General features: G+C 47.6%; 1 protein-coding gene across 1 annotated transcript; it reads left to right on the top strand.

The window, feature by feature from the left end:
* The first annotated feature begins 10,814 nt into the window (after positions 1-10,814).
* LOC119559633 (uncharacterized protein K02A2.6-like) lies at positions 10,815-12,635 on the top strand. The gene is made up of 2 exons (XM_037872676.1): positions 10,815-12,114; positions 12,202-12,635. Exons 1-2 carry the CDS (start codon positions 11,236-11,238, stop codon positions 12,574-12,576), a joined length of 1,254 nt encoding a protein of 417 aa, XP_037728604.1. The 5' UTR covers positions 10,815-11,235; the 3' UTR covers positions 12,577-12,635.
* The last annotated feature ends 653 nt before the right edge of the window (positions 12,636-13,288 follow it).

The following is a 13,288-nucleotide window of genomic DNA, read 5'->3' as shown; positions in this document are numbered from 1 at the left end:
AGCAGATTTTGGATGACACAACGGGAGAGAGTTAAGAGTTGGCCGGCGCTACCAGACGGGATTATTATGGAAAACGGATCAATTGTGCTGCCAAGTAGCTATGAGATGGCGTACAATCGGCTGATCAATATTGAAAAGAAAATGAAGCGAGACGGGCAGTTTGCCCAGGAATGTTCCTGGATTATGAAGGATTACTTATCCAAAGGCTACGCAAAGCGTTTGGAACGACAGGATATCGCTAAGGAGAGCGACAGGATTTTGTACTTGCCACATTTTGGAGTGGAGAATCCCAACAAGCCGGAAAAGATACGACTGGTATTTGATGCTGCGGCACGAGTTGGAGACTTGTCGTTGAATTCAGCGCTGAGCAAAGGTCCGCAACACTACAAGCCCTTGGCATCATTCCCTTCCACTTTAGAGAAGGCGCAGTCGAAGTTTGCAGCAACATCAAGGAGATGTTTCATCAGGTGCTGATCCGACCCGAGGATAGATGTGCGCAACGATTTCTGTGGAGAGATGGGGATGACCAGCGGGATCCCGACGAGTATGAAATGCGCGTGATGACATTTGGAGCAGCATGTTCACCGAGTGGTTCATATCTTGTGAAGACCGTGAATGCCGAGCGATTCATGGATTCGGATCCCATAGCAGTCAAGGCCATCGTCGACTACCACTACGTGGACGACTATGTGGATAGTTTCGCCACTGAGAGCGAAGCTATTGAAGTAGCTAACAGAGTGAAGGAGATACATGCACAAGGCGGATTTGAGCTGTGCAAGTTTTCGTCGAGTTCCCCTGCTGTGGAGAGGATGCTCGGACCAAGTGAACACGCCCAGAGTATTGGATGGGGTGAAGCCGAGCAGAAGATTTTGGGAATGAGGTGGCAGCCAGCCACAGACGACTTCAGATTTCGAGTGCAGTACCATAAAGTGGCATCCAATGTATTGAATGGGACTAGGGTTCCCACAAAGCGGAAATTCCTGAGCATGGTTATGTCAACGTTCGATCCCTTGGGATTTCTTTGTTGCCTGATGGTAACAGCGAAGCTATTATTGCGAGAAGTCTGGAGAAGGAAGATCCCATGGGACGATCCACTACCGGATGAGATGTACAATGCCTTTATGGATTGGCGTAAGGAGATGGAGAAAGTGGATCAGTTCCGGAGCCCACATCACTATTTTGGACATGGGCAAGTGAAGGCTACTGAGATGCACGTCTTCGTGGATGCGAGTCAGTCAGCATTCGCGGCAGTGATCTACTGGAAGATACCCTATGAGGACGACCATGTGCAAGTGAGTTTTGTGTGCGCAAAGTCGAAGTGCGCGCCTGAGCGTTCCATTACTAACCCCATGAGGGATATAGTCGACGAAATCGACTATCTCCAGAGGGAAGTCCTGTCGGCTGTGCAATGCATAGTCGAAGAACAGGAAAAAGCTAAGGAGATAGCAAAAAAAACCTGCGCAGATGTGCTCGCGAGCGGCACCAGCAAGCGACCCAGGGGTCAAGAAACTGGGATGACGTTAGCGGTACCAGTGAAAAAGGCGATGCATAAGGCACCGGCAAGTGAAGCCAGTGAAGGTGTAAAGAAAGGGAAACCAGCTGGGACAGTTAGCACCAGCAAGCCCCAAAAACCTGGGAAGAAGCCAGAGGAGTGGACACAGGTGAAACAGAAGGTTCGGAAGCCCAAGGTGCGCAGCCTCTGCTGGAGGGTCCTATGCCGACATCCTTAAAAAGGTTAAGGCTGAACCGCAGCTTAAGGAGCTACGACAAGCAGTACAGGCCGTTAGGCGAACAGCAAAGGGGGAACTCCTAGTGATTCTAAACAAGGTCTCTTACCCTAAAACCGTAGAGCTTCAGACCACAATGAAGGCTGTCCTGGGCAACAATGTCGACGTCAGAGCGCTGACTGAGACAATGCTGATCGAGGTAAAAAACATCGATGAGACCACCGACAAAGCAGACATCTTATGTGCGGTTCAATCACAATTCGATGTGGAACTGCCAGAATCCGCGGTGGTAAACCTAAGGGTGGCATACGGAGGCACCCAAACCGCCACACTAAGAGTTTTGCCCGACATAGGGAGGCGACTCTTGGAAAAGGGCAAAATAAGGCTGGGATGGACCTGGTGTAGAGTCCGCCCAAAGCTAACACCTAAAAGGTGCTTTAAATGTATGGTGTTTAACCATACAGCAGGGAATTGAAGGGTCCAGGAGGACTGCTCAAAATGCTGCTACAACTGTGGCGCAAAGGATCACCAAGCCAGAGGCTGCAAAGCAAAGGCCTACTGCATGCTATGCAAACGCAAAAAGGATAAAGATTGCGATCACCCAACAATGAGTGGGAGATGCCCGTACTTCAGGAGGGCTATCCAAGGGCTTAGGGGTAAATGAAGTTCCTTCAGATTAACCTAAACCATTGCGAGGTTGCCCAATCGTTGCTAGAGCAAAATGTCTTCGAGAAAAACGTAGACACTCATAAGCGAGCAATACAGGAATAAAAATTCCGGAGAATGGGTAACAAATAATATCAAAAAATAGGCAATATGGAGCTGCGGTAATCCAAGGCGACAGATTTGCAAGAAAAAATGCGGATATTGCTTCGCTAGGGCCCAAGTGAATGGTATAGCTTTCTATAGCTGTTACCTGCCGCCAAGCCTTAGCCTTCCCCAGGCAACATCTGCGCTCGAAGAGATTGCAGAAGACGCCCGGGAAAATCGCCCCGCCGTAATTGCCGGGGACTTTAATGCCTGGGCTACGGAGTGGGGCTCCCCCCGAACCAACGCGAGAGGAAAGGCGCTACTTGAGAGCTTCGCCGCACTTGACCTAGTGCTGCTGAACTCTGGAACAAAACCGACTTTTTCAAGAGCCGGCACCAGTTCTATCATTGACCTCACATTTGTGAACGCTGGATTGGCCTCGGGCTCCAGCTGGGAGGTTAGTGATACCTACACGGGTAGTGACCATGCAGCAATAATCTGCACGATAAATTCTAGAAGTGGCCTACCACGAGTCCCTAAGACCGTGCCAGGGTACAAGGGTTCGAGGACCTCTCCACAAGCGGCTCAGCTGAAGAAAGGGCAAACCACATCGCAGAGTACACCAAGGTAGCCTGTGATGCATCTATGCAGAGAAGAGGGAAAATCCCATCAAGAAGAAGACCTGCATACTGGTGGAACCAATCCATTGCGGAAGCCAGGAAAGACTGCCACAGGGCAAGACGCGCATACCAACGCTCAAGAGGAAGGCCCGAATTTGAGGCACTTCAAATATATTTCAGGGAAAAAAGACGAGCCCTGGAAAAAACTATAAAAGAGAGCAAACGCAGGTGCTTAAAGAATATATGCGAAGAAATAGACTCCAACCCATGGGGCTTCGCATATAAACTCGTCACAAAACGGCTGCGGGTATTTAGTCGGCCATCACCGACATGCCCAGTCAGCCTAAAAAGGATAGTGGAAACACTATTCCCAGAGCAAGAGGGTATGGCGTGAACCTCACTGATCGTGAGCAGGGCGAGCATAAAGCTCACAAGTGCCGAAGAAGTCCTCCAGGTATTGAAGACAATACTGGACGACAAGGCACCGGGACCAGATGGAATCCCGAATAAAGTTCTCAAAATTGCCATAAAAGCAAATACTAAAGAGTACGTTGACATGTGTAATGCATGCCTAACGGAAGGTGTGTTCCCTAGCCGCTGGAAAACACAGCGGCTGGTACTAATACCAAAGGGGGAAAAACCCGCGGAGGAGCCTTCTTCGTATAGGCCACTCTGCATGCTGGACACGGTGGGTAAAATTCTCGAAAGAATAATCCACTCCCGGCTAGAAGGTGCCCTTGTCGAAACCAACGGCCTCTCAGAGATGCAGTATGGTTTTCGAAAGGGGCTATCCACCATCGACGCCGTCGGTAAACTGTGTGAAATCGCAGATAAAGCCATTGAGGATGTAAAAAACGCTTTCAACTCCGCCAGCTGGCACCACACACTAAATGCACTGAGCAACCTAAATGTACCAGTGTATATACAGAGAGTAACAGCGAGCTACTTTGAAGTCCGCCTGCTCCTGTACGAAACTGATTCCGGGCAATCGACCCACAGGGTCACCGAGGGAGTTCCCCAAGGATCAGTCCTTGGCCCTTTGTTATGGAATGTCATGTACGATGGGATACTTAGGATCACGATGCCCGAAGAGGCACGACTCATTGGTTTCGCGGATGACGTGGCCATAGTGGTTACGGCAAAGAAACTTCCAGATGCGGAAGGAATCTGCAACGAAGCGGGGAAACGAGCAAGCGCATGGCTCGACTCCAAGGGACTCGCCTTGGCAGCGCACAAGACTGAAGCAGTCCTGATAAGTAGCAGGCAGAAAGTGGAGGCAGCTACTATAAAAATTGGAGAAGCCACAATTACATTGCGTCCAAGCCTAAAATACTTGGGCGTCATGATCGACCACCGGCTTTCTTTCAAAGAACATCTAGCGTACGCTAGTGGCAAGGCAAGTAGGACCGCGGCCGCGATCTCGCGAATTATGGCGAACACTCGGGGACCAAGGCAACCAGGACGTAGATTACTGGTTAGTGCTGTCACATCGACGCTGATGTACGCTGCTCCCATATGGGCTCGAGCCACAAAAAATGGAAGTTATATGAAAGGCGGCGACTCCGTGCAGAGATTGTGTGCACTACGGGTATGCTGTGCGTTCCGCACGGTATCTCATGACGCGGCGCTGGTAATATCGGGAGGCATACCGATTGATCTGCTGGCAGTGGAATCAGCTAACATCCGCGCAGGCAGCACAGGGGTCGCAACTGCAGAATCCGTACGGAAAAGGTGCAGAGAACTCACCATTGCTAAGTGGCAAGAGAGGTGGGTAAATAGTAGCAAAAGACGATGGACGTATAAGCTTATCCCAGAACTGCAGAGATGGCTGGGACGGAAGCATGGACATGTGGACTACTACTTAACGCAACTGTTGACGGAACATGGATGCTTTAAATACTATCTGAATAGGTTTAAGCATGAACGTTATCCGCACTGCACACTCTGTGAGTCGGATAATGAAGACGCAGAACACGTGTTTTTTGTCTGTCCGAGATTCGAAAATGAAAGAAGAGATCTGAGCATAAGGGTTGGGAGGACGCCAGCCGCTTGTAACCTGGTGGACATTATGCTTGAATCAGAAGTAAATTGGTCTGCGGTATCCAACATGGCCACAATAGTACTCAAAAAACTGCGCATCGCAGAAAGACTGCGAATAGGATAGAATCCTAGAGAGCCCTAAGGGCATTCCCCCCCCCGGCGAAGTAATACCTAACGGCAGTACCGCCGGGGAAGCGGGGAGGGGGTGGAGTTTTTACTGGGTTAGAGTCCCAGATTTCGGCAAGCTAGTTCAGCTCCGAGTTGGCTTTCGATGCTTTAAACCACCACTAACACAAAAAAAGAAAAAAACCTATGCGAACGATGACGATTCCACGGCTGGAGCTGCAGGCAGCAGTTCTTGGTACAAGACTGATGGACACCGTCAGGCAGGGCCACCAGGTGTGGCCATCAGTGACATTGTATTAAGGAGCGACTCAAAGACAGTGCTGCGATGGATTGTCAGTACACACAGGCGCTACAAGCAGTTCGTCGGGAATAGAGTAGCGGAAATTTTGGAGTCAACGAAGGTGGCCCAATGGAGATGGCTACCGTCTGCCGACAATGTGGCGGATGATGCGACCAGGTCGCGATGTAGCGTGGACTTGAGCGAGGAGTCACGCTGGCTTAATGGACCGGCATTCCTGAGGAGATCAGCGGCGAGCTGGCCAGGATCTGCACCCAGCGACGAGGCGGATGCAGACGATGAAGAAGAAATGCCGAGTGAGTTTGTGCTCATTGGAGCAAGTAAGACCTTTATACCGTTTCAGAGATTCTCAAGCTACAGGCGATTGTTGAGGACTACAGCCTGGGTCCTAAGGTTCACGCGTCGATGCCGTGGACAACGAGATGAGCTTGAGAACTATGGCCTCACAGCAGCGGAGTGTGAGGACGCTGAGAATCTGCTGATTCGGAAGGCGCAACATGAGGCGTTTCCCGACGAGATGTGGGCCGCTGAGAATAGACTGGAAGTCGCTAGACGGAGCGACATATGTGGACTGGCGCCATACCTAGATGGGAACGGAGTCTTGCGAGCTTACAGCAGGATTGATGCGGCGCTGTGTATACCCTACAGCGCAAAGAGGCCAGTGATCCTTTCGCACCGGCACAGCCTAACAGAGATGGTTGTGCGCGATGCCCATGTGAGGATGAAGCACCAGAACGTGAATGCTACGATCGCGGAGATCCAGACCAAGTTTTGGATAACGAAACTAAGACGAGTTCTACAGGAAGTGATTTCTGGATGCAGCCAGTGCAAGCTGCAGAGAGCGCGACCGATGCCGCTGATTATGGGACCCCTGCCGGAGGATCGTCTGGAGGCCAATGGTTGGCCATTCAAGAGTACAGGTCTTGACTACTTTGGACTACTGCTGGTAACCGTTGCTCGGCACCAGGAGAAGCGGTGGGTGGCGTGCCTGACGACCAGAGCGTTACACTTGGAGCTGGCACACGACCTGTCAACGGATTCCTGCATAATAGTGATCATGAATTTTGTCTGCCGTCGAGGGCCAGTTCATAGACTGCGCAGGGAAAACGGCAAAAACTTCGTGGGAGCTGATAGAGAGGCCAAGAAGTTTGCGGAGGTATTTGAGCCCGAGAGGATCCAGATGGAGCTGTCGAGCAAAGGGATTGACTGGATGTTCAATTTATCAGCGAACCCGTCAGAATGCGGAGTCTGGGAACGAATGGTGCAGTGCGTGAAGAGGGTGCTGCGCCACAAGGTGAAGGAAGTAGGGCCGAGGGAGCACGTCTTGGAGAGTTTTCTGATAGAGGCGGAAAACATTGTAAATTCTCGTCCGCTCACCCATTTGCCAGTGAGTGCGGACCAGGGAGCCCCTCTTACGCCGAACGACCTGCTCAAGGGAGCAGCTTGCCCGCCGGATACCCCCGGCCTGGATGGAGGCCTTGTTAAGGAAGGCGCCGCAAGAAAGCAGTGGCGCATAGCAAGGATGTTGAGGGACCGATTCTGGGAGAGGTGGGTCTTGGAGTACCTGCACACATTGACGCGACGAGAGAAGTGGTGCCGCAGAGAGGAGCCGATACGTCGAGGAGACATCGTCTTCGTTTGTGACCCAGCTGTACCGCGGCGAGATTGGCGGAGAGGCATCGTCAAGGAGGCCTTTGCTGGAGTCGATGGAGAGATTAGGCGAGCCAGAATGCGGATCATGGATGGAGATCGGACTCGCTGGATGATGCGCCTCGCTTCAAAGTTGGCGGTTTTGGATTTAAGTGAAGATGTCCTTCACGGAGGTGGGGATGTCGCGGGTCGAATTTGAGCCTGATAAGTCAGTATTTAGTCGATAGGAATTGGTATTGTGCCCTGATGGAGCAATTGGGCACACTAGAAAGCCCGAATATGGCGCACTCGTTGAATTGTTGAAAGTCATGGAGTGTGGGAGGTTATACTGCGGTAAGAAACTGTTATATTTTAAGCCATTGTAATTGAATTTGTAATCTCCCACAGTATATGTGGGAACCCGTGTCAGCTGATCGGGATTCGAGCCCAACACGGGATACATAAACTCACCACGACGCGTGTTGAATCGCGTCGTATGTTGAGTTCAAGAAGGAGTCGACGATAAGCAACGAAAGCGAGCGGTAGCGAGCAATAGCGACTGTTTAATAAAAGTTATTAAAACTACTATACACGTGTTATTACTGGAGTATTACATTGGCGACGAGGATTAAAATCTATTACTGACGGATAAGAAAGACTACTGAGTATTAATATAATAAACGACCGCTGCCAACGAATGCAGGTAAAGAAAAAAAAAAGTGCATAAGCTGGAAAAGGGAATAGAGATACATACATATATGTATGTATATATTCCTGCACGTGCAGCGCTCATGTATGTGCGAAATGTACATGCGATGTGTAATTGTATGTAAATGTGTGAATATGCAAGCTTGGTACGCCACAAAACGAATAAGTGGGTAAAACGTCCGTTCATCGAGAGCCGATTAAATTCAGGCTGATGAAATAAAAAGAAAAGAAGAGACAAGAAAAAGGAAACTGGAAAAGTTTCGATCACGTCCGTTCATCGAGAGCCGATTAAATTCAGGCTGATGGAGAAAAAAAAAAGAAGAAAAGAAAAAAAAAAGGAAAGAAGAGACAAGAAAAAGGAAACGGGAAAAGTTTCGACCACGCCACGAAAAATAGGTTGAAGCAAGTGTGCGGATTAAATTCCTGCAGATCTAAAGAGAAGAAACACACCACGAAAAGAAAAATAAGAAAGAGGTGGTGGTAGATGAGAGAGAGATTTAAGTGCAAAAGCGAATGCAAAAAGGCATAGCAAAAGCGCATGTTTAAGAGCGTGGTGGAGTTGAAAATAAAGCAAATGATGATAACAACGAATTGTTATTATTGGAGCTGGAAAAAAAAAAAAAAAGTTGATTGTTATTATTTTTCTTGAATTTCAGTAATCTACCGAAATGGCGGAGCTAAAACCATTTCTATTTCAAGCATTTGACAAGGCGTTGTGGAGAAATGAGTGGGAGACATGGCTGCGCTCTTTTACCATCTACATAGAGTCGGAGGAGATAACGTCTGTGTACAAAAAGCGAAATAAGTTGCTGCACCTGGGTGGACCGCAGTTGCAGGCAGTGGTGTACAACTTACCCGGGGCACTTGTTGCGTTCGACGAGGAAGCCAATAATGACATTTTTACACCTCTAGTGGAGAAATTAACCGAGTATTTTTCTCCACAACGGAACTCGGTTTTCGAGAGGCACCTTTTCCGGACTATGGTTCCTGTGGAAGGTGAAGGCTTTACCGAATTCTTAATGCGTTTGCGTCGACAAGTTGCAAAGTGCTCTTTCGGCGAAACCAAGAAGGAAATTGAGGAGATCTGTCTCAAAGACAAAATCATAGATGTCTGGGCGCCGGTGGACTTAAAAAGGAAGCTCTTGGAGAACGAATTTACTTTAAATGATTTTGTAAAGATGTGTCACATCGAAGAGCAGGTTAACAGGCAGACAGAGACGATGGGTGCAGCTGGCCAACAAAGCACAATTCAGAGAGTTTCACATCAAAAGGCACGAAACCCTGATACACTGCAAGAATGTGGTCGTTGCGGGAGAAAGGGACATAGGGAGAACAGCCCAGATTGCCCAGCACGAAGCGCCACATGCAGGAAATGCTCAAAGATTGGACACTTCGCACGGAAATGCAAGACCAAAATAAGAGCAGGCAACCACGACGCGGACGGGCCTTGGGCAAAACGGCCACGGCGTACAGACACACACATCAGGCTGGTTAATTGTGAGTCTGTGCACGACGGAGAAAAGTCAGCAAACTCTGATTGTTTTCGAGTAGCCACCAAGGGGAATAATGACGAGATTATTCCATGCAAAGTTGGCGGCAGGACAATGGAAATGGTTATCGACTCTGGTTCCAAACACAATCTATGCAGTCAAGCAGATTGGCAGAAACTTATCGACGACCAGGCAACCATTTTCAACATGCGCACTAAATCATCGAACCAGTTCCGTTCTTATGCTTCTGATCAACCTCTCAAAATAGCGTAAAAAGCGACCCGGAGGTAATTGCTACGTTTTACGTCATAGAAAACAGCAGACAATCACTACTAGGATGTGACACTGCGATACAACTCAATGTTTTAAAACTAGGGTTAAACATAAATCGAGTTGAGCAGATTGGTGCGTTCCCCAAATGGAAAGATGTTCAGATAAGGCTTTCAATTGATCCAACGGTGGTGCCTGTCAAACAACCCATGAGGCGAGTCCCGACGGCGCTGGAGCACAAGGTAAACGCAAAACTAGAGGAAGCCCTAAAATTTGATATTATAGAGCCGGTAACTGGGCCGAGCGCTTGGATATCGCCAGTGGTCATCGTGTTTAAAGAATGTGGAGATATTCGAATGTGTTTGGACATGCGCAGAGCCAATAAGGCCATAAAAAGGGAAAATTATCCTCTTCCGACGTTCGACTCATTGATGACCAAATTGAAGAACGCTAAATACTTTTCTCGGCTTGATCTAAAGAACGCCTATCATCAACTTGAGCTTGACGTTGCGATCCGGGAGATAACGACATTCATTACACATCGTGGGCTGTTCAGGTATAAGAGGTTGCTATTTGGAGTGAACTCAGCTCCGGAGATTTTCCAGAGGCTTATGGAGGAGATGCTGGCACAGTGCCCAAATGCCATAAACTATATTGACGATGTTATAGTTTTTGGCAATACCCTCGAGGAGCACGACATGGCGCTGAGCGCGGTGAAAGATGTTTTTGTGGGCCGTAATGTGATGCTCAACGAGGAGAAGTGTGTTTGGCGGACAACTAAGCTGAAATTTCTTGGTCATATCCTCTCTGACAAGGGGATTGAGGCGGATCCAGGCAAGATTGAGATAATACAAAACTTTAGAGAACCCAAAAATAAGGAAGAGGTCCGCAGCTTTTTGGGTTTGGTCACGTATGTTGGAAAGTTTATACCAGACTTGGCGGATACGACAGAGCCATTGAGAGGATTGCTCAAATTGAACGAGAAATTCATATGGGGTGAGGCGCAGAAGTTAGCTTTTAAACAATTAAAGGAAAAGGTTTCGGTAGTACCCATGCTGTCCTATTTTACCTTGACTGATCGGACTAAGTTGATTGCGGACGCTAGTCCGGTAGCGTTAGGAGCGGTATTGGTGCAAATAGACAAAGATAAAATTCCCCGTATTATCTCGTTCGCCAGCAAGAGTTTATCGGAGGTAGAAAAAAGGTACTCTCAAACAGAAAAGGAAAGTCTCGCGTTAGTCTGGGCGGTAGAAAAGTTTTATTTTTATTTGATCGGATTAGAATTTGACCTAGTAACAGACCACAAACCTCTGGAGGCTATATTTAAGCCCACTTCCAGACCTCCAGCCCGCATCGAAAGGTGGCTTCTACGCCTACAATCTTACCGTTTCCGAGTCGTGTATAAGCCAGGAAAAGAAAACATCGCAGACTCATTGTCGAGACTGTCCCAGGAAACCGAGTCAAACTCATTCGATTGGCAGGGGGAGAAAAACATTTTTCATATCGTCTCAAATTCAATTCCAGTTTCGTTATCAATCTCAGAGATAGCAGAAAGTAGTACTCATGATGAGGGGATAATGGATGCAATGACGTGCCTAAAGGAGGATTCGTGGAAGCTAGCTACATCGAGTCCATTCTATCCGTTTCGATTTGAAGTGTCGACGCTCGGTAATTTGCTGCTAAGAGGAACAAAGATAGTGATTCCGAAAAATCTGCGACGGAAAGTGTTGGAGTTAGCACATGAGGGTCACCCAGGCGAGACTGCAATGAAGCGGCGACTCCGATCGAAAGTATGGTGGCCACGAATGGACAGAGAAGCTGAAGAGTTCGTTAAAACCTGTCGTAGCTGCATTTTGGTGTCTGCTCCGGTACGTCCGGCCCCAATGAAGAGGCACTCGTTTCCAAATGGCCCATGGAAGTGTTTGGCAACCGATCTGTTAGGCCCGCTACCAAACGGAGAATACATTTTGGTACTAATCGATTATTACTCTCGATATATGGAGTACAAAATAACGAGGAGCATCACATCAAAAATTATAATAAACGAGATGGAGGAAATTTTCGCAAGGCTAGGTTTTCCCCAAACATTAACAGCGGACAACGGTCGCCAGTTTATAAGCGCGGAATTCAAAGGATTTTGTACAACAAACGGGATCGAGTTGCGTACAACTCCTCCATATTGGCCACAAGCGAACGGCGAGGTGGAGAATATGAATAAATCGCTGGTTAAACGTCTCAAAATCGCATATGCGAGTAGAAATAACAATAAGGAGTTGCAAAAGTTCGTTCTTATGTATAATGTAACACCGCATAGTACAACGGGTGCAGCTCCAACCCAGCTGATGTACAATCGGACGATTCGAGATAAAATTCCCGGAATTGAGGATATTTCGGATCAGGATGTGGACTCGGAGGAAAGAGATAGGGACATGTGCCAGAAAGAAAAAGGGAAGAAGGTAGCAGATGCAGCTAGAGGAGCAAAAGATATTCAATTAACTGTAGGTGACAGGGTTCTAATTAAAAATGTTATTATCCCCCACAAGCTAACACCAACGTTCGATCCAACGGTTTACGAGGTGACCAGCAGAGACGGTGATGTGGTCCAGGTAACCGGAAATGGGAAGTCGTATACCAGGAACGCCAGTCACCTCAAGAAAGTCGAATCCTCTGCTGCAGTTCAGCCGGAGAAGGGCCAGTCCCCGAAAAGGACTGATGAATCATTCCCGGCCAAACCAATTGACGCGGAGCTCACCTCACAGATGCCACAGGGAGGTCTAAAACTGCGTCTGAAAAAAAAGGAGAGATGTGGGAACCCGTGTCAGCTGATCGGGATTCGAGCCCAACACGGGATACATAAACTCACCACGACGCTTGTTGAATCGCGTCGTATGTTGAGTTCAAGAAGGAGTCGACGATAAGCAACGAAAGCGAGCGGTAGCGAGCAATAGCGACTGTTTAATAAAAGTTATTAAAACTACTATACACGTATTATTACTGGAGTATTACAGTATAAAATATATACTATGCCATACAGTCCTACATTCAAGCGTTGCCCTTGTTTGTTGTGGATCGGGTCCGTGTATATTGCAGGCAACTCCCATTCTTGTTTCGACAGGAAGGAAAACACCAAGTTAGCCTGCAGAAGGTCAGCGCAGATGAAAGAGCACGTTTATTCCAAGCTGTTGTACCCAGTATTGTTGGACTTGGCCCACAGCACACTGGGCCAGAAAGTTAACTTTTTGGCGAAAAATCTGTAATTTCTTTCCTGGGATAGTTAGAAGGATGCAGTTTTTTGCGCTTTTCCCTTAAAAGATTGAACTTATCAACGAACTAGAAGTAAAATTTATTGGAATTTTATATGGTATAGATAATTCAAGCCAAAATCGGAAAATTATACATACTTTTCGGTTTTTTATTTTTAAAAAATAATTAGAAGACGCACTTAATCCATTTTCGTACACGATTAAGTATGAGAGAAAACAAATTAAAAAAAGTTAACACAAGTTATGTCGTTAAAGACTTACTACTTAATTTAAAAAGTAGATGTTTACACAAATTCGTCCTATTTAAAAAGTACTGAATGGGTTAAGAAATTTTTTATATCATTCAAACGGCATTTAAATTTCTTTT

This window comes from Drosophila subpulchrella, unplaced genomic scaffold (genome assembly GCF_014743375.2).
Source record: "Drosophila subpulchrella strain 33 F10 #4 breed RU33 unplaced genomic scaffold, RU_Dsub_v1.1 Primary Assembly Seq27, whole genome shotgun sequence".
In the NCBI taxonomy this organism is placed as follows: domain Eukaryota; kingdom Metazoa; phylum Arthropoda; class Insecta; order Diptera; family Drosophilidae; genus Drosophila; species Drosophila subpulchrella.
Note: the sequence above shows the minus strand (reverse complement) of the source record. Positions and strands in the feature narration are given on the sequence as shown.